Raw genomic sequence first — 25,086 nt, 5'->3', positions numbered from 1 at the left:
ACAAGTGACAGTTGTGATTCTGTTCGAGGCTTCTTGAAAAGAACAGATGTTAAAAAAACAAGACAAAAGCTGAATTTACACAGAAAGAAAAATCATTACCTTACTTATACCAATACATCTGGTATATATTAGCCATTAGATATAATTCTAGCATCAAATTTAACTCGAGTGGAATACCACAGGGATGAAGTTTGCCCCATATCAAAATATAAAAACACAAGGAGGTTTTTCAGTTAAAATCATGACATAAAGTTATTTTATTTCTTCCACTATGATTGATCTGGAACCATTTGAATAGAAAACACCTCCCATAATGTACTTTAAAGATGATAAAACAAACATTAAGAATTGTTTTAAAAATGCTAGTTGAAAAAGATCTATCCAGCTTGGACAAGGTCACATTTTAGCTCGATAAAACATATTTACTGAGTAAAATAAAGAGCTGAATGCTCAACTCCCATTCTTAGCTAGCGTCTCTTTAGCTAACCTCGAGAAGAAAATTAATTTTTTTTCATTTCTCTAAGAAGCTAAAACAAGATGCAGAGTAAATAAGTATCTAATACTGTTCTGGACATTCAACCTTAAACACAGTCATAAAAAACAATAATTTTGTTAGCATTTAACATCTCTGGTGAGTCTTAACGCAGAGAAGCGCTGTCACAGTTTCATGGCAGCTGCAGTTGTTTTATTTCATGAGGTGCTTAGGTTTTGTTATCCAGCACAGTAATTGATACCCATTTAGCTTAAAATATAGACAGAAACCTTAAATATCATGTTTCAGCTTTCTCAGAAAGAATAATGAAAGAAACTCATGTAGCAACAAATGCTAGTCAGACCGAAGCTAGCCCAGAAGCAAGTCATGTCTTCAGCTTGTTTGTAGATTTTTATTTCTGTGTAAAAAAAGTTTTATTCATTTTAGTAATATTTGGATACGCTTTCAACTTCAGCGTCCTTTGCTGTGACTTTTTAAAGGCCGACGTCTGTATGAGAGATCACACTACATGCATGTAGACGTGCACTGTGTGGTGTGTAGAGAGTCCACATGTGGCAGTACACTACCAGTCTTTACAAGCTGTGACACAAGTTGCTTCGGAGGACGTGAACACTAGTTTTTTAGCTGAATCCAACTGAAATACTATCGCTAAACGCTGAAATCTTGCAGAGCTGAAAGGTTTGGGTTGAATTTTCAAGAGGCCCATTTTCTCATTCATTTTCTCCATAGATATCGCTCTATAATCTTATAACTGAACCAACACAGAATATATTCAGTAGAAACAAAAGCAAAGTCTCGCAAAGTTAATGAACTTCTCTACACAAGCAGCATTGTGTGATTTCATCAGATCAATTAGTGAGACTTAATACTATTAATGTAATATACTGTTGATATAGAAATGACTGCTATTATGGCAACAGTGATATCTTTGGTTAAAGGAATCTCATGGGAAGTGCAGTGTTTTAGAAGAACCTGGGAACAACCTGATACGCACACTCAAAATACTTCTGCTGCCATCTAGTGTTTTATACTTTCACCTCCACTACACTTCTTTCTATTCCAACTGTAAGAGTGATGCAACACTACACTATGAAGCAGTGTTACAAAAAAAAAAGCAAGCTAAAAATTTAATATGTAGTCAAAAAAAAAGCTCACATCCATCCACAGTATTGTCATGGTGAGGCTAGCAATGGATTAAATGGGGAATTCGTTCATGGATGACAATATTTCAGCTCTGTATGGACTCATCGCTGAATGTTAGAAAGTTGGTTGTAAATGGGACGTGTCGCCATGCAACTGGGCTGACAATTAAAGAATGTCACCTGTTCCTGTTGACCCCTTAGTACCTAGTTAACATGGCGGTATGTCCCTTCTCCAGACTTGACAGAAATCACACCTATGCCCCTACACACTATTTCACTCCATTTATGTGGGATTTATTTGTGGATTAACAGATCCTCTTACTGGATTCCAGCTCCTGATGCTTTGTTGCACTGTTGTGGTGAAGTAACTAATACAAGCATAGTCTAGTTAAGTGTAGAGAGCTTGAATTCACTGTGGGGAAACTACTTCTACTTTTCTTGTGTAAAATGCCCACATGATTGTTGTTTTGCACATGCAAGACATTTAGATAGCACACTGAATTGCCATCTAATAGGTTGGGAGTGAAAACTGTCTTCCTCTTTAATGCCTTTCAAAGGACTCCAATAGTCGTCTGTAATATACCCACACATCAGCCATGGAGGAGTTAAATGTCTAAAAAGCTCAACTGTACTGCCAGCGGCTGAGGTTGATCCACTTTCAGGTCAAGAAATTAGCTCAAAGCAGGAAGGAAACTGGTTAAAACTGCAATTCTGAGCATATTACTGTTAAAAAATTGGTACAACAACCAGAAATTTTGCTCTTAAAATACTTTTATAATCCAAATCAAACATGGAAATAGATTGACATTGGTTTTAATTGCCTTGAAAGTGAATCACCACCTTAGATTTGCTAATACATGTGCTCCTAGCCGACACCCATTATTACAGACTGGCCAAACTTTCTGAGCTGCAACCATGTTTTATTCACACAATCAGGTTATTGAACAAACTTATTTTTCTTATAAATCTGTCTATTCAGTGTCAACAAGAAATAAGGCATGCCAAGTATGCTACATAGCCTCATATTTACGTTGTCAGCCATTAAGACTAACACTTTCATGTTCGGTCGGTCAAATCGTCGTGAAAAATGTATCACACATTCCTTTTACGTTCGGGCTCGGTGAATGTTAAAGAGCATATATTTTTTAACGGATTTTACATTTTTTAATGTAATGCCAAAATATGTTGTTGAAAACTTTTATGGCCAAATTTAGATTGAGTCCAGTCAAGTCGAGTGAGTCTACCTCATGGTATGTCCTAGATGGAGAAGAAAAAAAAAAAAGGAATTTGTCTGATTTGGGAAAAACAGCCAGTAACGGTGTGTAAAGTTAGTATCAATCAAAACATGTCTGTGTCCTCAAAAGTTACTTAAACATCACATGAAGACAGTGAATGAGATATTCCACTGAAAATGACTTCAAGGTTTTATTTTAAGGTTTTTTGTTTTGTCCCAAAATATCCTCTTGTTACATTTATTTTGACCCAAGAAAACTCCTTATGCAGTACTGTAAGTGTTTATTTGGTCGAAACAGACTAATCAAGCAATCCTAAAATCTCACATGATTTTTTTTTTCTATGGTAACTTTAGAACATTTAATTTTGGGGGGAAAACTGTCCCTTTTGCAGAACAAAAGAAGCGTTTTTTGGGGTTGAATGATGCTCTGTTGACTCCTAACTTCTGCCATCATAAACACAAATCTCCTAAAGCAGGTGCCAACATGGCCTTCCATTGTAGGCTTGCTGAAATGTTAAGAAGTCCTGGGTCAAATCCTGTGAAAATAATTCACGAGTGTTGTTTTAAGATGCTGTGGATACCAGATGTTTCTGCAGTTACAGACTAAATTGAGAAAAAGATCATTTACATACTCTGACTCTCCGTTCAGTAAAGCTCACCTGAGTGGAGCTCCGAGCAGATTAAAGTAAACACAGATGAGTTATTTGCAAAAAGCGGTTTGATCCAGGTCTCCTCCCGATCCCATAAAAAAAACACAATAAGTCTGCTCTGTTCTGTCGCTATTACATCACCGTTGTCTTTTGTTTTTGTTTTGTTTTTTTTCATAATGCACACGTTATGAAATGTATATAGTGTAAAATAAAAATGGGTTTGTTTTACATACTGTATAATTGCCTATATTTTGTTTCAGAAGTGTAACAGATTTATGAGATGAAAGGTTAACACATTAAAAAGAAGGAACTGAACCAGTGGGCTCTTGTGGTTGTCATTTCTGGTGACACTATGACGTGTCACGGCAGGTATTTAATGAATGATGGCTGAATTTCATTTAGCTGCTTTGGTTTCAGAGAAACGGTCATCGTTAATGTTATCAGTAACACCTGTGCTTACCCTCCTGTTCCCTGCTGACTTTGGCCTATTTAAAAACATCTGCCCCTAAATTGTTCTACTTTTCACCAGCTGAAAATTGATGCTCAAATTCAAATTAGTGCTAATTACCATACCTTTTTCTAAGACAATGATTCACAGTAATATTGATGTGAACCTGAAACTAGGTCCAGTTAATATCATCCAGCATCAAAGCATTTCCAACCCAACCTGCACCATCTACAGGCAAGGAAAGTTGTTAATAACCACTTTTTGTGTGTCTGAGGCTTTTTTTTTACATGTTAAACCTGTCACATAGATATTTTTTGTGAACTGGAGTATATTTGAACTTATTTGTGTCGTTTTGAGGGATGAAAATGTTAAAGTATTTAGTTCACAAGAAAAAAAGAAAACATTTAAGAAAAGCCTGAAAAAATAAGGGAAAAATATTTGTGTTAAAACATTTAAAGCAAATTTTAACAACAACTTTATTCATTTTTACCCTTTAATCATCTTGTGAACCCCTCAGATTTATGTTGGGACCCCTTAATGGGGTCCAGACCCCCAGGTTGAGAACCACAGGTGGGCAGTTTACAATTTCTACAAACAGTAACACTTACTGTAAGTTCAATTGTCAAATGATCAGTGAAAAGTTTTAATGTTGTAACCAGTTCAGAGATGAACTGTACAACTTTTTAAGTGTTTAATACACAGTGGAGGTTAATATGACATGATAATGTTCCTTTTTTATTTTATTTGAGGTAACAGGTTCCTGCCTGCAGGAGGCAGAAGATCACACTAACAGCTGCTTCTAGTGGGGAATCTGCAGCCAGCTGAAGGTGAGCGACATAAAAACCAGTTCCTTGAAATGATGCACCTGCACACATCTATGATGTAAATGTGTTGTAAATGAAGGGTTCAAGAAAACCTATGAACAAAAATTTTGTCTTATGGATAGAAAACTTCAAACTTGTTGATTGCTCCTGTGTCCTGCCACTTAAAAAGTTAGAACTGAAAATAACATATTTTTAACATTGCAAGTCAATTTCAAGTCCTATAGGTCTTTCAAATGTGTACAACATGTCTTTATTCCTTTATTGGGCTTGTAATATTTAAACAACCCAGTGATTCAGGGAAAATGAACCAGCAGAGCCACAAAACAAATCAGTGTGGACCTTTACTGAACTTCCTTCAACATCTCTTAGTTGTCACATTCATCTTATAACAAAACAAAGTTCAGTTCAGTGCATAGAAATAATTGTCAAAAAGGAAAACATTTAATGTTTTATCTTTAAACAGATAGCTCAAACACATATGCAAATTATAACAGTTTAATGTTTGTTCTCCTGAGTATATAATAGCTTCAGATTATGTCTTAAAACATTAAGCAGGCTGATAGAAAGTTGGACTGGAGTGAAACTCATAAAAATGAACAACGGGAGGCTCTTTATTAACTTTACACAGATTTGAAGGGAACAGAAAACAGCAAAAGTTTAAAGTGTTTTAAAAATCTGAGAAACTGGAGGTAGAGTGGAGCTATTTACAATATGGGGAGGGAACATGTTAACTTACACCCTCCAGTAGTTACGTCTGTACCACAAAATCTTCACATCGTCATTGATGAAACGTTTCGCAAATCTAATCTAAGCAGCGTCACTGCCTTAACCTCGCATGTAATTTTTGGCGTTGGCAGGTGATACTTTTAGTATCACTAAGATATAGACAGAACAACACCGAACATAAGCAAATATTTAACGATCAGTACCGTTTTGTCATAAATGGTGTCCGCAGTACAACCATGTTAAGTGCTTTCCCTCCATATGAAGGCTAGGGGTCAGAACATCTGATTGTCTCTAAAATAGAAATCATATTTATTTTTGGGAACATTGGAAAGTTGCTTTTATAGCTATAGAATAAAATGGCTTATACCTGTACAGCATTTATACAGCAGTTGTAAATGTAAAAAAAATCTCATGTAGCACTTCTTTGGTGTATATGTATGCTTAAAGATGCATGTATTACATTTATATTTAATTTGTCTAAGGCTGTGTGTGTGTGTGTGTGTGTGGTAGAGCGGTTGTTTATACAGCAGTGCCGCGGTTTATGTCCAGATGCACCAGTTTTGGATTTTTCCCCGACGTGTCGTGGTCACCGTTGTTCTGGTTTTCTGGTGTTTTCTCACCTCCCTTCTCTTTCTTCTCATCACCGCTTCTGTTAGAGAGAAAGATCAGGGGTCAATTCAACAACATATCTGATACTTCCATGTCACAGTGGTATTATTTTAGTAGGTATTCCTAAAAAATTGACATTTCCTATGAATGATGCTACCATACTGTCATGTCAGAGGTACTTTTCTCCCAGAAATTCTTTTTTTTAAGTCAATGCACCTACAGTATCTATCCAATCATGTGCATATTTCCATATTATGTTATAGTTCTTACTTCTTCTTGAAGAGTTTCTTGAACGAGCTCCTAAAGCCTCCTTTGTCCTGCTTCCGACTCCTCTCGCTGAAGGGGGTGTGGTTATTCTCCTCTGTTCCGCCTCTCCACTTTGACTCATCCCCCCATGATTGGATCCCAGAGTCCTGATGGGTTTGAACACAATATTACATGTACTTAAATCGTGGTTTGGTTACATTTGGTACCCTTAATGGTGTTTCTGTCTCCAGAAGACAAGAATGACAGTATGCACAACTGAGAAAAGGATCCAGACTTTAAATTGTGATGTTGGGTTTAAAAAGAAAGGTTTTGAGGATTACTTATTGGGATCTTAATATCTGTCCTTGGACAGTGCAAGGGTCAGCAGGACGACAAAGGTATCCTTGGACAAGAGACCTTACCTATCATTGGATGTTGCTAAATAAGTCTGTCAGAAAGTGCACAAAGTGTCGTGTAAAATGTATAATTAAAGACAAATTCAGTCTTTGCTGAAACCCACCATGCTGAGAAGCCCGTGAAGATCATCGCTCTGTTTGTCAGTATCCAATCTGTTCCCCAGGGGACTGTGGATCTTACGGGATGGGGTGGGACACCCTTTGCTGCCCTTGCTGCCCTGGCGCTCCAGCTTAGCGTGGCTGCCCAGTGCCACCCTTTGGAGGTGGTCTGATAGAGGACCACCATCCACACAACTCACTGTGTTTTCCATCTGCAGGCCGTTCAGTGACTGGACAGAAGAAAAGACATACAGGTTGATTTTTACTCATGTAAAAGAGAGAGTCTTGTTTTTAACATAAGCATGAACAAGCTCACCTTGCTTTTGCGCTGGCTGGCCTGAAGGGGGCGATGCTGATTGCGGCGCATCATTACAGCCTCATCAGGAGACACACACCCTCGGTTGGGCAGTTTGCTGTAGCCGTTCCCCTGACTTCCACCGTTGCCAAAGATGTCGCGGTTTGTTGACACATTTGCTGCCATTGGGTGGTGTGATGTCAAGGGGGCTTTGGGGCACTTCACAAAAGCAATGTCAATGGATGAATCAGAAGAGGCAGAGGAGCAGCGGTCAAACATGGAGACATCATGAAGGGAGCCGCCATCCTCTTCGTAGAGGCTCTCCATCCCTGGAGGGTCTGGAGGGAGAAGGAACTCTCCAAGGGCATCAGCCAGAGCAGAGCCCGGTTGGACCTGACGGAAATCTGCAGGTCTAGAGGGCAGATGATGCTGGCAGGACATGGATCTGTCAGACGCCTCACTCTCTGGGATACTGCCAAGACCTGAAAGCCAAAGGTTGGTTGACTGGTTGACTGATGGGGCTATTAAGTGACATGGGTTGAATGTCTGTTTCTGTCGAATCCCTGCATGGGATACACAAAGTAACATCATGAAATAACTAAACAAAATAACTACAAACATTGCTACAAAGCCTACAGATATATGGGACAGGTACCTGAGTGTACCTAGACCTTGGCACAGGACACCTGCGTCCTGGACTCAAAGGATCAATGCTTTGAGTAAAGGTCTTAATATTTGCCAGATGATGTCTGGTCTCACTGGGTTTAGACTTTGGTGTAAGGTTTATTTTAATTCTATCCATCTCCTGCTTCTTTTCGCATGGGCAATAAGATCTAATGACCAGGCAGGCTTCCCTTTACCAGGGCAGACCAGGGTTAAACCCCTGTGTTGGCAAGTGGTCCAGTTTCTAGGTGTGCTACTCTACTTGACCTTCACACTGAGCAGGAAGTCAGTGAATGAAAAGAGGATTTACCTCCCGAGATCCTAACCTATCCGATACCCAAATACCCAAAGTATAATGTCTGATTCAGCAGAAATCACATTTAAAATTTAGCTGCACACCTGCTGGTTTGTGGTTCCGTGAGTCCAGTTCTGGGCTGAAGAACGGGAGCTGGGAGGGCCACTCTGTCTCGTAACAGTGAGTTTCAGGATCCTGGTCCCGATCCCAATCCTGGAAGCGATGAGTCTGGATTTGCTCCAGGAGACGCTGCTTGCTACGTTTCACCTGGTTAGCATGTTCTCTGTGAAAGATAAATGGGATGTTAAGATAGAGGGAAGTTTGGGAAGCTTTATTCGTTATTAAGTGATAGCATTTGAATCAATCAGTTTTTCAGAGACCAAAATAGAGCTAGTTATCAGAAACACACCTCAAAAATGAATGCTAGTGTCTGTTGAATGTGTAAATGGGCAACTTTTGCTAACATGTTAGTCACAACAACCTTATAAAGTGATATGTCAGAGCTGTGTGTCTTTGAGTTTGTTGTGGAGGTCTTCTGCCCCCAAGTGGCCACAAAAAGGATTGCAACTATAAAGGGTTTGTTTATCCATTTGTAACTGAATAATCTGTTATAGAAGTTGCCAAATTGGTGAAGTAAAAAGCTGATAGTGGGCGACAGAGTAACTACTCACAACATGACACTACTGCAAGGGTACGGTGAGCCAATGTTGTTGGCTTGAATCCCACTTTCCACTGTCTTTAACAGCTGTTTCATGGTAGACCTGCAGGGAGAAACACAACACAGTGAACACAACAGCTTCACCTTGTTTTTCTCAGGTTACAGTGATGATAATATGTTTTGCTTAACCTCTTCAAACATGTGCTGTGATGTTTTTTTGTAGTGTGTTATCCTGACCTCTTCACCTCCTTGCGGTTGTGCAGCAGCAGCTCCTGGTTGTGCTGGAGGAGGTGGTGGTACTGAGCCGTGAAGGACCTGAACTGTTGGATGCACACCAGCAGCAGGTAGTAGTCGGGGTGCTCTGCATCTGTTTGCCTCAACAGCCCCTACACAAACACACACACACACACACAGAATATATATATTCAGACAGGTTTGAGCAGATGCATCAGCATCAGTGGGATGATATATGTCTTTTTTTTGCCTCTTTTTTTTTGTTTCTGTATAATCTGTATTTAACATTTAGTCTTTTACTTAAAGGAATAGTTTGACATTCTTTCTTGCAGAGACTTTGATGAGAAGATCTCTCTCGGTACTGTAAATACGGAGCTATAACCAGCCTGGATCTGTCCAAAGGTTAAGGGTGTCAACCTATTTCTTGGCTGGGTGCACTGACTCACTGGCCAAGAAATAATATTTGTACAGATTAAACAAACAATATACAATGTGTTATTTAGTTACAGGTACTTACAGGCGGATGTTGTTACCTTCGGACAGAGCCAGGCCAACGGCCCTGTTTCCTGTCTTTATGCTAAGATCACTGTCCACTGGTCATAGCCTCATATTTAACAGACAGACATGAGGGTGGTATAGATCTAAAAGTCTACTGAATAATTACTGCATGTGTGACATTCACTAAAAAGTAAAGTTTAAGTTTGAATTGAAATAGTCTATGGCATTTTAAAGGACCTTTAAATGGAATATATTATCTATATTCCTTTACATGTGTGTAAACATTTATCTTACTTTCAAGGGGCTGTTTGAGGATTAAGACTTGGTTTTAGAGTTAAGGTTAGAATTAGGTTTAGGTATAGTTTAGGGTAAGGGTTGGGATTAAGCATTTAGTTGTAATAGTTAAGGGACTAGGGATTGCATTAGGTCAATAAGGGTCCTCACAAGTATAGAAGTACAAATATGTGTGTGTGTGTGTTTTCATCTAACCTGTAACAGCAGCAGGTACTCAGGGATCCTCTGAACCGGCTGGAGGAGCAGAGTGTGGAGGGAGGGTTTGGATTCGTCACCCATTATGTCACTCTGAAAGAAACACCATGCAGAGGGCAGCACAGGTTGACCAATCAGGAAGGAAGGATAAAACCAGTTAGTACAGCAGGTTTAAGAAATGTGACTGCATTCAGCTGAGTCTGTATCAAATAAGTCACAATAAAACAATATTTTCATTCTGAATTTGATTTTGAATTACCATGCCTTTACATGCTTTTTGAAAAATTAGGCTTTCTCGTGTCACTTCATGTCCTATCTTGTCATCACTTTGACTCATTATCGCATCCTGTCCTGTCTGCCCTCTCATGTGACATGCTCAGTCATGCTATATCATGTGCTGCCTTGTCCTTTCATTTCATATCATAGCCTTGTCTTTTACCTCCAATAAAGTGGAAGATTTCATGGAGCTGGAGGCCAGCATGGTGACGACTGACAGGCAGTCTGGAAGCTCCTTCAGGTAGGACACGTAGAAGTCCAGGAAATCACTCTGTAGGGAGGCAGAGAGGGTTAATGTCTGTGTGTGCGTGTATGTGTTCAGGTCCCATACACACACATTTTTCTCCTTCCTCTCCTACTTTATTGTCTTTCTGTTTTAACCTTACGTGGCCCTCATCGTGTGCCCACTATGTTTTCATGAACATAAACAAGCTTCCATTTGTTATTTAGGTTTCACATTTACAATTTGCTGGTTTGTAGCAGTTCACTAATTTACTTTATAATACCTTCAGAAACTTCACCAGCACAATCTCTGTTTTCTATTTTAAGAGTTAAATGAGTGGAACAAGTTAACAAATTATCAAGGAAAAACCAAATTACATAAAATATTACTTGTCCCAAATTACCCATATCTATGTAGCGCAATGAAAATATGATGGTATATGTCTGTTAGAATAAAATAAAAATTAGATTCTTTCTTTCTCTCCTATTTTCCTTCCTCATGCAAGTCTCTCAGGCTACCTGTTAGGACCTGTAAAGTATTATAAACCTGCCTTTATGTTTAAATAGGTAGGTGTTCTTACCAATCACTGCATTTCCTCCCACTCACTCAGAGCCAATTAGCCACACATTGGCTTTAATAGAATAGACACACTAGCTTCAGTGTATCGTATCTGATTTTGGCTTTCAGTTGGGGTTTGCCCGCTACTAGCGCCTTCCTGATGTTACAAAACACAATAGAAACTTTTTGACATTCAGTTTAAGATTTTTAATCCACGCATGTCCCTGGAACATTTTTATTTTTTACACTACTGACAATGAATTCCTACTTTTGTCTAAATGTAATTCCCTTCAAATGGAAAAAGGAAGTCCTGAAGCACACTCACAGTCAGAGTGTTATAATTTTGTCAACAAAGGACTTTGTTGCCATCATTCATTTTGTACAGTAATATTAACAGTCACTGTTGTCTTTGTACTACATCTGTATTCCAGCTCTAAACATGGCCCTACTGGAATTTGACATTTCATTTAATGTCCGTCATGGCTGCCAAAGTGATTCGGATTCATTATAAATGGCCAGTCACAAGGCCGAATCTTTTGACCCCTTCACATTAACTAACTGGAAACAGCACTGTGCATTGTGTATGTCAGGATTCAGATTTATGTGGCTAAACTGGATGTCCAGTTCTTTTTTTAAAATCTGTAGTTGTTAAAATATCCACTGATATACACAGATATATCAGTTTTTATATTCAGATCTTGTTTAGTCTGTGTCAGAAAGACACTGATTCAACTGTAAGGTCATTTTGGATGCAGGTGGTGTTGTATTAAATTGCATTACACCAAAAGATTCCTGTGGTATTTTGTCCACAATGGGCAAAATGGGTGAAAGCAGGTGTAGCACTTGTTGCCTGCAGGTGGCACAAGTGTCAAGATTTCATCAAGAGGCATTCACTTGCATAAATTGACACGTCTGCATCTACAGAAATGTCAACAGAAAAAAGTCAGTGAAATGTCTCCACATTATGAGACAGCCGTGCACAGTTTCTGCTAAAAAATAGCCGTTTAATATTGTTTTATGAATCCACTGACAGGTGGGGGATGAGAATAACTACGGCAGTATAGTTTGTTGTACTTTCAGTGTGTAATGAGCCTTTATACAGACACTGATACCAGAGAAGCATCCATCCTTGTGGGCTGCTATTTTGCAATGTTACAGCTGTGTTGTTATGTTAATTCTGTGTTTACCTCTTTGCTGGTGAGTCTCATGAATACATCTCCCATGAGGCCTTGCCACTGGCTCTTGAGCACTCGTTCCTGGAGAGTGTGAAGGAGCTCGAGGTGCTGCTGGATCAGAAACCTCAGAGAGCTGGGAAATGGACTGGAGAGAGCAAGAAGATAGAGATCAGTTCCAGTACAGAGAATACTTCCCTACTTACTTTGTTAATTATTGTTTCCAGAAGCAGCTCATACAGAAGTCATTTCCAAATAATCCAACATGTTTGCACTTTTGCGTAATATTCTAAACTTTTGTGTCATCCTAGATGTGACAGACAAGAAGTTAAAACGAACGCCGTCCGATCCGGTTCAGCATTTGCACCATTTCAGTGGCACTTTTGGTCATTGGGAACACGTGTGCTGAAGCTAAGCAGTGATTACATTAGCGAGTTGTGTCGAGTTGTTTTTAAAGAGTATCCTCTCTGTCTCTCTGGTTTTCATAACCTGCTTTTATTGGATTTATTTATTTCCTGCTCTCCCCTCACCATAAACTCTCAAATTAGATCACTGTCCACTCTTGGAATCTGTGTGTGTGTGTGTGTGTGTGTGTTTGGATGTTATTGAGAGAGAGACAGACAAAGATAGAAATGACTGCAGTCTGTGATATGCATCAGTTTAGTTGTATGGCTCTTAACATGTTAGAGAGACCTTTTCAACATCATATAAGGTCGACAACGTCTGGGTCATTCTGCATTTCCATAGGGTTGCGTACACACGCATGTATGTGTGCACTCGCTTAAACATACAGTACATGTTGTTTAGGTTACACTGTTCTCCAGAGAAAAGTCCACATGCCTTCTTATGATTAAATTATCTCCTTGTCCATTATTGGTTAATTGCAATGTCTGTTTTTTGATGTCTGTGTAAGATTTAAAGAGCCGCCTCTTTTTGTAAGTTTGTTCAAACTGACCTCAGTCGTGTTTGTGTGCTTGTAGTTTTACCGTTTGTCTTTGGTGGTGAGAGCTTCTGATCCGTTGAAGGAGATGTTGGCCTTCAGTAACAGAGACAGGTGGGACACGTAAACTCTCTCTGACTCCAGCAGCTCCAGGGCTGCTCTCTGTCTCTTATCTACACACACAAACACACACACACACACACACACACAAACACAAAAACCCACAAAATATTAGTTTAAACATATGTTTTTCTGCTTTCTCTGATCAAACTGCAAAGTCCTGATATCTAGTGGTGATAAGTAGTGAACTGGTGAACTGTAGCCCCCAGCTACTGGCTGGTGTTTGGAGCTTGGTGATGAAGCTCTGTATAAAGTGATAAAGTGCATCAGGTGGTGATGACATCACCTGGCAACAAAGAGAGGTCAACAGCAGATGGCGAATTCAGCTTCACTAATACATGTTAGACTTCAAACAGATGAAGTGATTCTTTGGGGATTTTCTGGACTGTTAGATTTTGTTATTTTGTTGGACTGTTAATATTATTATACGTTTTTTTTTCCTTCTTTTTTTTTACCATTGATATATTTTTACTTGTTTAATACAGTTTTAAAAGTCTGTTCAACTTGCATCTATGGCCATGTATTGTATGTGCATTTGCAACAGTGAGTAAACTATAAGGAAGCAGCAGTAGCACTAGTATCAAAATAGTTTATTTATTTATTTTAGTGCAATTCAAAGTGCTGTACAGATGACTGGCAAGCCAATAATAAGACAAAACAAATGTAAACATGAAAACAATTTGAGACTAATGCACACTAGAAATTAAAAAAAAGTAAATAAAAATTTAATAAAACCAACAAAATAGACTAGATACCTAGATAAACAGATAAAAGACAATGACTAATTTAATGAATGAGGGAATATAACATTTTAGAATATGAATACAATATAATAAAAGATTAATTAGTATGTAATTAGTAGTATTAGTGGTAGTAAAGATGTAGATAGTAGTAAAGTTGGTGTAACATGAGCAGCAGTAGTGTTATTAGTAATATAAACAATTTATCTCACTGTTTTCAGTCAGACTGTTGGTGTCGGTGTCATCTCTGCTGTTCTTCCTCTCTCTGGATTGACAACCTCTCTGCTGCTGCTGAGCCTCCTGCTCAGATGTAGAGGCTGAAAACACACACACACACACACACACACACACACACACACACACACACACAAACATGAGTGGATCTTATTGGTCTGTCTTTTGATTTCCTTCACTTCACCCTCTTCTCTCTCACTACCCACCCTTTCGGTACGGCGGGTAGTCGTGAATGACACACTCACTCTGTGTCGATGTGGTGCTCCTCTGCGGTGACCCGCTATGTGGCAGACTGGAAAAGTAGTGCTGAATAACGCTGAGCTCCGATTGGCTGGGCACACAGATGTGTTCGTCCCCTGATGCCGTGAGCACATCTGCCTTGGAGCTCTTTCTGCTTTGAGACCAATCAGCAATGATAGAAGGAGAAATAGAAGAGGATAAAAACAGTTTATTTGTTACACAGCACAGTTTATCTTTTTTAATTCTGCAAACAAACATTATTTTAGGGAGCAAATGGTATTAGTGGGTATTGCAGATCAGTTTTGGGCCCAAATCTAGATTAGATGTTGTGTAGATTAACCGGAAATTATTAATTAATAATCACAAAAATTGCAAGTAAGAAGAATTAGGGGAAATATGAAAGGCACATAATTTGAATGGGTTTTTGTGTATGAAAACATTTGTGTGTATCCATGTTTGCATTGATATTCAGTAAATCCTCATCACTATGAATGCATACATGTATGATGTGTGTTTTATCCCCACCTGTGCGGAACAGACATGATATCCTTGGTGTTTTCCGACTGCAGCAGTTCTATCCTCTTCATAACCTCTCTCTGTCTGTTGGACACATCCTTGATGTGGAACAACGCCACGCTCAGCTCCTCCTGCAAGCAGTTTACAGATTATACCAAGGAAGTGCATCAATGTAACTGCTGTAAACTGATAAGACTGACAGCGTCTGTGCTGTGAGTGCCAGCCGGGTCAGATCCGGAGCAAAACTCAACTGCATTGCTTCAGGGCACAAATCAAGAAGAGGATTGTTTTCTTCTAGAGCAACTAGAGCCAAAGCTTTGGCAGTTTTTCATTGATGTCAGATGGCGGAATAAGTTAATAGAGCGGATGGGAAAATTACTACCAACATGTTTTTCTTGCTGTAATCATTCCTCCTGTTCATCCTGACCAAAAAGATCCTCTCCAAATCTTTCAGTGTAAGTGATGGGGCACAAAATCCACAGCCCTCATTTTGTGCAAAAATGTGTGTAAATGTTTATCTGAAGCTAATATGAGGCTTCAGCTGTCTGAGTTAGTCAAATTAAGTGGATATCTTCCACAGTTTAAGTCTTTTTAGGATAAAATTATGAATCTATCCTTTAACTTCATCAGTGAAGCCACAGACTCAGATGAGAAACGATGAGATTTATGGGAAATGTATTCTAAATATAACAAAAACTAAAAATATCATTGCTATCACATTGAGTTTACTAGTCATGTGCACCATCTTTGGTCTGGTAGTCATGGTAAAAAAAATCAACTATACACATTTATTACATAACGTTCCATTCAATTCTACATATAACAATTAAAAAAAAAAAGAATATACCACATGCCTAAAATACCAAAAACACATTTTTTTATCAATGAATCACCCTTCTGTGAGTTGAAGTTGTTGCGTGAGTCTGTGCAGATAAATGTAATAAACACGTAAATTCCACAGATCTTAAAACATGAGCCACATAGACGATGTAAATGCTGGACAGTATTTTCTCCACTGTTGAATAACAGCGTCTGAAAGAGCTGCCTTCCTATCTAATAAATTCAATTAGTTTATGGTTTCAATAGAGTTGCAGTCAGATGTTCCAAATTATGTTACAGGGGCCTCTCCACATCACTAAGAATAGACTCTGTATGTGTGTGTGCGTGTGTGTGTATTTTCACTGTATAGTGTCTCCAGCACCTTGAAAGTGTTGAGCGAGTTCTTGAGGCCCATTATCTTATCATCCACATCAGTCTGATGGGCCTGAAGCTTCTCCTCCAGGCCGAGGTCCCTCTGACGCAGCTCGCGCAGCTCCGTCAGGGCAACGTGGAGCCCCTCGCGCAGCTCAGCCACCAGGCCCTGCAGCTGCATCACAAGAAGCAGTTGGATATATATCATGATTTCAGTAGCTTGTTTTAGGGGGTTTTAGGGGATTTTTACTGCCTCAGATGATACAAGGAAAAATAATTCAAATTTAAAGGAGTCGAAGAAACACTCCCACCAAAAAAACACAGCAGTTATGTTTTAATACTGCTACTTTAATTTTTTTCAGTACTTCTTCTTCTATTTTTCTATGGATTTGTTAAATTTCATAGGACTTATTAGCTCCTTTAGCTATATATATATTATTTTCTTTCCTTCCTTTCTTTAACATCCTCTTCGGTTCTTTGCTTCCTGTGCTTTCGGTCTATGAATCTTGTAGTTTTTTCAACAATTTTTATGTTTTTTCTGCTTTCTACTATTTTTCTAACATTTTTGTTTTTGGTATATTTAGAGGTGCAGAGTAAGTTTTGGGGGGGTTATGGTACATCTGGAAGTACACTTTAAGTTTTTTTTTTCTTTGTTACATCTGGAAGTATACTCAAAGTTTTTTTTTTGAGGTTTTTGTACATCTGGAAGTACACTGGACGTTTTTCTTGGGGTGGGGGTTCTGCTTTGTTACATCTGGAAGTACATTGGAAGTTTTTTTTAAATAGTTTTGTACATTTGAAGGTACACTGGAAGTTTCTTTTTGGTTTTGGTGCATCTAAAAGTTTACTGGAAGTTACTGGGGGGGTTTTGGTACATCTGGAAGTACACTAGAAGTTGTTTTTTTATGTGCTTTTTGTTCTTTTCTTTAACATCCTCTTCATTTCTTTGTTATGAGTCTCCTAGTTCTTTCATCATTGGTTTTTCTACAACCTTTTTTCTTGTTTTGGTGCATCTTTATTTATAGTAGATCTTCTCAGGCTTCTTTTGTGCAGGTTTTTACTTGAAGTGCCAGCAGTGTATTTGCTTATAACAGCCAACCTTGTCTGATTTTACTGTCCTCTCTTCACCCCTGACATCATTATTATTTTTACATAATCTTGCTCTTTTAAATGACTATCCCTTCGCTCATCCTTTTCTAATAATATTCTATAAGCGGTGGATTCTCTATCCACCTCTCTCTCTTTTTCTCCGCAGTTCCATTCTTAGTTTTCTCATTCATAGCTGATTGAATTTATTCGGCAGGGATAACTGAATCAGCTCATGGGAACATAACATAGGTTGAAGCAGCTCTCTCTCATCCCATCTTTCCTTCCCTTTCTCCGCTGCTCACTCTTTCTCTCGGTCATGTGAAAGGCATCAGACAGGAGACTGAATAGAGCATCTGTCCTGTTTGCCTCCTGCTCTTCCTTTCTGATGCTATCAGCGGTTGACAGCGGTACTATACGTCTGTACACCTGGAGGCTGCATATCTGAAGTATGTACAGTACAGTATGAACTCTTCACAGATCTCATTATTTAATTATATAAATCGCAAGTTTAGGTAAGGTTACGGTTGATTCCAGTGAATAAGAGTTCAATTTAAATGCTAAAATGTTCAAGTTCATGAGGAAATTATGCACATAATGTGAGGTATGAGTGAACGTCTGTCGGTGAGACCCGTTCAGAACTCTAAAGTTTGAAAACAACAATATTTAATGTTTTGCAGCTTTTGTGAGTTATGATTTTTTTCACAGTAATCTTTTGTGGCAGCCAGTGTGTCACACTTACTGCAAACCTCCAGGCTAAAGGGCAAAATCTTCCGTCTGCTAATTGACGTCATGTCAAGTAAATCCTGCCTCATAAACATTCGTGCACAGTGATTTTGTCTGCATGCAAACGTCTTAAGCATTTGTTATTACACAGTTAGCCTTATTCTTCTGCTCTTCTATGTTCTGCTGTTAGTAAATATGCACTCTTGATCAAATATCATGAGACAGAGTGTAAATTTAAACCCACGAAATATGAATCAAGTCTTCACACACTACATTTTCACACCACATGCGTAGTGATTAGACGAGCTTAGACGCTGTGTTTTCTCTGTCATCTCTACAGTGTTTCTTTCAAACTGAGGGAGTACTATTTGTGGCTTTGATTTATATAAAGTTACACTAGAAACAGCAGTGGAAGAAAAACATCATTAACTAATAGAATGTGTCATTCTGAGCACTGAGGGGAAATCAACATGTCATTATTAACAAGAGAAATAGTTATAAAAAGTTGACAGCACCAGGAAGCACTAAGACAAATAATGTTCTGTGTCTATCTTAACGTTGCTTGTTTGCAGTATTTGCTGTGACATGACACTGTGTCTCTTCCTGGTGTCTGTTGAAAGAAATCTCAGTCAGTTTGACAAATATGAATCACTTAAGTAAAAAAGCCTGAGGCAGAGCAGTTTGACATATCAAAGCTGCGAATGTTAAACTACAAGATAGCATCTTGGAAAAAAATACGGTCTTCTATCCAAAAATGTCAAAAGAGTCAAAGGATTAATGACCAGACAATCCCTCACTTGACTAGATTGACCTTTGACCTTTCCGTGACTTCTGACCCTAAAGTTTTCTTGAGATCCTGAGAAGATCACATGTCATACGGTCAATATTAACAATTTTCCCGTGAAAATTGAAAAGTAAATGTTATATGAGTGGTTAGTGGCAGGTTAATAGTAGCGTGTCATAAAATAACGACAGTGATTAGTGATTTACCCTCAATAAGGTGTTAAAAAAAAGAAAAAGTTACTTATGTTGTGTGGAATAGAAGAGTTCTTGATTACCTGAGCTACCTCCAGGTTAGCCTCCTCCACAGTTTCTTCTTTATCTGGAGAAATAAAACTTACTTACTTCATGTATTCATAAGCATGCATGGAAAAACAAGAATGAATGGATGGCGCTTTCATACCATAGTTTTTATTATCCATGAATATGGATAATAATAAAACTGTTGATAAGATACAAAAGTGGAGAAAGTAATTTGTGAGCTGAATTTAAATAGCTGAGTTTGACGTGTCAGACGTGAAAACTTCCACTATAGACAACGAACGCTTCTAACTGTCAATACTGAATCTTTGAAAAATGTAAATGAATTTCAGAATATCTTAGTATTTGGTACGTCCTCCTTTTGCTTTAATGACAGCATGCACTCGAGTTGGCACGGACTCCCCATGTTTGTGCAAAACCTGATGACCCACGTTATCCCAGCATGGTTTGACAATGTCCCAAAGAGCTTCTTGTGATCTCACAGATTGCTTGGCTTTCTCAGTTCTCAAGTGCCCCCATAAATGTTCAATGTGGTTGAGGTCAGGTGACAATGGAGGAAAGTCCATAACAGTCAGGACCTCCTTGGTCTTCAAGCAGTTCTTGCAAAGCTTCAAAGTGTGTTTGGGGTCGTTATCCTGCTGCAGTATGAATCCTTCCCCACAAAGATGCAAACCAGAGTATATAGCTTTCTGAAGAATGGAGTGAAACTTCTCCTTGGTCACGGTGGAGTCAGTTCGGTGCAGAGTAGGCAAAACACCCCCATGTTTCACTGTGGGTTTGATACACTGTAGTATTATTTTCTCTCCTGTTCATCACCCTTCTGTTATTGTCATAAATCTCAAACTTGGATTCTTCAGTAAATAGGACTTTTTTTCCAGTCATCCGCTGTGAAATTTTGGTATTTCATAGCCCACCCCAAGCGTTTGGCCTTGTTTCCCTTCCTGGTGGTTTAGAAACTGCTACTCATCCTCTGAGACCATTACAAGACAGCCTTCTTTTGACTTTTGCTGATTGAAGTCTTTATTTAGTTCTTTATTTAGCAAATTCTATATCTGTGATGAAGTTGCTAAATAAGTTTGATGTATTGATCTTCTGATGGTGTGATCACTTTTGGTCTGCCTGATCGTGCTTTGGAACTGATCCAGTTTCTGACACTTTCATTTAGTTCTGATACCATGTTTCCCACTATCACAACGCTACTTAGTAAGCAATGATCTGCTGGAAACTTGAGGCACAGCCATATTTATAACAGGTGAACACTGGCTGCAAGTTGAGTTACTTGAATGATTTACTTGATAAGTAGGTCACATCCACCTGAGTGTCGCCTGAACACATGATTCAATGGACGGGATACAACTCAAGGAAATCTGACCTTTTGTACAAAGGAGTTAAGTTGGTTAATGCCAAAAGTTTGCTTAAATTTGATTGCTGACTTAGAAATAGTGCAGAATCTTAAATATTTCTTCTTCATTTTACATGTCATAACTCAAACTTTCTGATTATTTCCAGGTTTATGTGGAAGATGATGAGATTTTCAATGTCATCTCAGACTTTTGGACCCTACTTTATATTCCCAAATTTAGATCTCATGGTAGTTTCAACAAGCTTCAGATGCCACAGGTAGATTGAATCATTATGTATAAACAATATACTATATTCCTGTTAGAGTCATTGTGATACAATAAACACCATAAGTAACAGAGACCCTAGTAGAAACAGATATACTCAAAGCTTTAGAAGTTTGTAAGAACAGTGGCCTCCTCATGTTTGAATCATTAAATTAGTCACAAATTTAGACATAATTCTCTTTAGAGTGAGCAACAGTTGAGTAAGGTGTTAGCATCTGCAGCACAGAGCGTGCAGCTGCAGTTACAGCCTGAAAAAATGGTGTCTGCAGGTCTTGAAATATCTTGACAAACATTGAACTCAGTTTCCTCAAAAATATGATGTTAGTCAAATGTTTTTGTATCTGATTGTTGGCTGTCAGGAGAGATCACACACATCTGAACTACAAGTGGGATGGTTTCCACAGTGGATTGTGCATGCAGGAGGCTGTCCAATCAAAAGCCAAAAAAATGTGATATAACAATGAATAATTCTAGGCAATTTCGTCTCTACTGGTTTCCCATAATACTGTACAGTATTTTTTCATGATATAATTGTGAAATAGGTATTAAATTACTTTCTTTGTAGTATTAAAAATGTTATATTTTACAAAATGGCTGGACTGTTAGAGGAAAGTGCTGCTCAAGGAACTTCAGATTTAGTATGGATTTGTCTTTTAAATGGAGTGCACTTTGGGACAGTTAACTGGTTGTATAAAAGTACAATGGTTCTGTTTGTTGTGGAAAGTTCACAGGTCAGGGCCGCTGTCAACATTGCAGACGGTCATCTGAAATAGGTACTTAACATATATTATCATGCATAACTGACAAAACCCTTCAGGCACAACGTGCCACGTCTGTACTGCGTAACATGTTTTAACATATGAAAGGAAGAAGAAAGATACAGTCAACAACAGAGTCTCTCTGTCTCCATGACATACAGCATGACAAATTTCCTCTGACGACTTGCTTTGTGCTTTTGGCTTCAGTTGTTATAAGCCAGAGAATGTTAGCATTAAGATGTCACGTCAAGCTACTGACCTCAAACTTAAGGGCAGAAAAAAGGGCGAATCATCAGCATTTTTGCAGTTGGGAAACCAAAAGGATGTGGTTCTGTGATTGGAGCACTGATAGGAAAAACACATGACATTCCTCAGAGTTTTTACTGTATGTTAATTCATTTAGCAACAAACCCACTACATTATAACATTAAATAATGCTAGGACACGAATAAAAATAGTTATTATTATGATTATTACATTATTTTTTTGGACATTTCTCCTGGAACAGTGAGATTTAGAGTTGAATTACTTTCTACTAGACCAGTAAATTGGCCAGGTGGCTCATATGTTGGCTGATAAGTAACAAGTAATTGCAGTACAGAGATAGAACAAACATATGTTTAACATAATTTAGAAACAGGGTCACAGATGAATAGTTACAGTAGACCACCAGAGACCTCTGAAATGTTTATTCTTCAAATGTAAAATGTCCTGGTCAGTACATATTTTACAGTACACAAATCTTCAAAAATAAATAAGTTCATAAAGGGTTACTTATCAAAAATGTTTCTGAATGTCATGTGTATGTGTAAAAACTTAATATTGTCTTATACACAACTCTCAGATATCAGTATCGGTGTCGTCCCCAAAAATTCGGTATCGGTCGCTCTCTTTTCTACATGCATGTTTTACCAGACTGCTCCTGCTCTTATGCTCCATTTAGGATCAATTATCCAATTTAGTTTTTTTGACTGAGAGACACTTTTTGTGTTACAATACAATAAAAGAGTTCCACTGTTTCAAGATTAAAGAAAGAACTGAGAGGGAGGTCTATACAAGGTAAACCAATGAAGGAGTGACGTAGATGAGTTCATTGGTTTGTGGCATTATTCAATCAAGTAAACCTTTTTTGGGCCAAACCTGCCACATTTTACATAATTTTACAAACCACAACACCTGACTGGACATTAACATGAGATCCCTCCCAATACTAGGGGAACGTTTTTCAAACAACACCCCTCTCTTGTACCTTTATGTTAAACAAAAGTTGGACTAGTCCTCCAAAAAATGGTTATTAATGCAGATAGCGGTGTCACAATGATTCAAATATAGGTTATTCAACTAATTCTCAAATGCAAAGATTTGCTGCTTTTCTCTGTTTTGTATCACTGTACACTGAATATATTTGCAGTTTTGGACTTTTGGTTGAACAAAACAAGCAAGGAATTTGAAGACGTCACCTTGGCATCAGAAAATCTTCCATTTTCAACCATTTTCTGACATTTTATAGACTAAACAAGTAATAACTGATTCTTAAACAGATGAAAATAATAATTATATGCAGTCTAAGTACAAACCTGAACATTTTTCTCTGAGAACATTTGTTTAAAGTTACAGATACAGTTTTTTGACACCTGTTTTACCTTCTGACACGCCCTCCGTCTTGTCTTCTGTTTCTGTTTTGCCGTTCTCCATGGTTCGGTAGTCCTGTCCAGTCTGGTCCAATCTAGTGCACAGCTGTCCAACGTCCTTATCCTGCTCAAGATGACTTCAGTCCGCTCCTCTGTCTTGTTCTCTTCCTCTGAACAACCCTGTCCTTTGCTGTGATCACTCACTTTCTCTCCTCCAAAGCATGTGAGTCCTATGATTTCCCCTTTGCACAAAAAGGCCCTTGTCTTCAGAGAGTGAAGGGACAGAGGGGAAAGATCAGGAGGAGAGAGAGACATTTGTTCATCATACTGCCACATACAGTACTGTGGCTAACTCATTAGATTTAAGGAGGCGTGACTGGCTGTAATGAGGATGATTTACACAACAGCACTAATCAGACTTAGCTTGAAATGGAAAAGTCAATTATTGCAGGAGGTGAGAGGGAAACTAACTGATTGTAGGAGGAGCTCGCTGTTAGCAAAATGTGAACATCTTTGAATGGTAATTTTTGACTTTCTAACCCTGAACATCCCTTATAGTATGTACAAAAATGTGTATCAGCTGCACAAACATTTTAAAGAGTTGAAATATTTCCGGTTTTTATATTCACTTTAAGAAAAGGCTAAAAGAAAGGTTCAGGGTGTTTTTACTGTTCTCTGTTTCATCTGTTCGAACAACACACACACAATCCTGAGGAAGCAGAGTGGCCAAGTTTTGGAGTGTTAATATCTACAGATGTTTTTTTTTATTGGTTTTTTGTTTTTTTCAAAACTTAAACTTTTGTTGCTTATCTACTCAAAATGTATACAAGTATTTAATGCTATTTATAAAAAGAATTCAAAACCAAGTAGTGAGACATCTTAGAATGTACTGCAGCAATACCTCATGTTTATTCAATTTCAACATTTTACCCCATCACAGAGAGGTCAGAGGTCAGCTGCAGAACAAGAACACAATGAGGGTTTGATAGATTCCAAAATGAACATGGATGTTTTGGAATATATCTTGCCCTTTTAGAGCTGCAGGACAAAGACAGCTGGAGAGTAAATATACTCCGCTTCTCCAGCAGGAGGACTCACACTCAGATTATTAAGAACAACTCCTCAACAAACCTAAACCAAAACATAATGGTTCACTCAGGACTGTTAGAAAAGTAGCTGTGCAGAGCAAGCTAACATCCTCACCAGTTCGACTCTCGGAAACAGAGATTTGTATCCACGTGTGTGTGCATGTGCCTGATAATCAATGTGACAACCTCTTGCGCCATGGCTGCTGGGAGCCTGTGTTTGCCTCTCTGTCCATGCCTGTGCCGCACTATACTGTAAAGTCAATCTCTCTGTCTGTCTCTCTTCATTTCAGCAGTGCATCTTACTTTGTTTCCTCTATCTGCGGTGCAGACAATAAAGCCCGGAGACAAACAGCTGAGCTGCTCCTCATTCCAACAACAAACCTGTGTTTGAAGGTTACATCATTCCCACAAATCATCTGATTCTGTGGTTACATGTGAGTGTGTGTGTATGTATAAGGAGTCTGTCCATTTTTACTGTCCATTTTGCTCTGTGTGAAAACAAAACGAAACTTATTTACCAGTAATTAAAATGGAGATGAGAGGAAATGTCATTTTGATGATTTGCTCACTGGAGCCTGAAAATCTGTATATTTTCAATCTCATGTAAGTAAACCACATGTACAAAAAGTTATTATACCTTGATTAACAGTTGCACAGCTTTCATTTTAGCCTAAGCATGTGTATTTTTTTCTGTGTATATATTATATAGCTAATTATAAGATTGATAATATATGCTTGTTTCCCATTCTTTTCTGTTATCAGCCATAAATGTATCATTAATAACTTTATTTAACTAATAACTTTATATTTGCATTTTCTGAAGAGAATGTGGGTGAGAGCTGGAAGCTATTAACTGCTGCTGCAGGCTGCTGCTCCAGCAGCAATTTTTTAAAATCTTG

General features: G+C 38.4%; 1 protein-coding gene and 1 long non-coding RNA gene across 3 annotated transcripts in view; one reads left to right on the top strand and one right to left on the bottom strand.

The window, feature by feature from the left end:
* Positions 1-4,436: 4,436 nt before the first annotated feature.
* On the top strand, positions 4,437-10,104 carry LOC121911644. The gene is made up of 4 exons (XR_006099917.1): positions 4,437-4,537; positions 4,724-4,794; positions 9,022-9,142; positions 10,029-10,104. It is a non-coding gene; the product is annotated as an uncharacterized LOC121911644 (long non-coding RNA).
* arhgef33 (Rho guanine nucleotide exchange factor (GEF) 33) overlaps positions 5,067-25,086 on the bottom strand; it is a 46,170-nt gene continuing 26,150 nt past the window's right edge. For both annotated transcript variants that reach the window (XM_042433311.1, XM_042433312.1), the window contains 17 exons: positions 23,112-23,363; positions 19,100-19,143; positions 16,240-16,404; positions 15,048-15,169; positions 14,528-14,676; positions 14,261-14,365; positions 13,235-13,361; positions 12,264-12,396; positions 10,459-10,566; positions 10,020-10,112; positions 9,036-9,184; positions 8,812-8,901; positions 8,245-8,423; positions 7,204-7,664; positions 6,893-7,117; positions 6,397-6,539; positions 5,067-6,166 (listed from right to left, as the gene is read on the bottom strand). In XM_042433311.1, coding sequence (XP_042289245.1) covers positions 6,037-6,166; positions 6,397-6,539; positions 6,893-7,117; positions 7,204-7,664; positions 8,245-8,423; positions 8,812-8,901; positions 9,036-9,184; positions 10,020-10,112; positions 10,459-10,566; positions 12,264-12,396; positions 13,235-13,361; positions 14,261-14,365; positions 14,528-14,676; positions 15,048-15,169; positions 16,240-16,404; positions 19,100-19,143; positions 23,112-23,163 — 2,475 coding nt within the window. In that variant the 5' untranslated portion in view covers positions 23,164-23,363 and the 3' untranslated portion in view covers positions 5,067-6,036. The remainder of the gene's footprint in view (positions 6,167-6,396; positions 6,540-6,892; positions 7,118-7,203; positions 7,665-8,244; positions 8,424-8,811; positions 8,902-9,035; positions 9,185-10,019; positions 10,113-10,458; positions 10,567-12,263; positions 12,397-13,234; positions 13,362-14,260; positions 14,366-14,527; positions 14,677-15,047; positions 15,170-16,239; positions 16,405-19,099; positions 19,144-23,111; positions 23,364-25,086) is intronic.

The sequence above is a fragment of the Thunnus maccoyii genome, chromosome 14 (assembly GCF_910596095.1).
Source record: "Thunnus maccoyii chromosome 14, fThuMac1.1, whole genome shotgun sequence".
NCBI lineage: Eukaryota > Metazoa > Chordata > Actinopteri > Scombriformes > Scombridae > Thunnus > Thunnus maccoyii.
The sequence above is the reverse complement of the archived record's forward strand: the minus strand, read 5'-3'. Positions and strand labels throughout refer to the sequence as shown.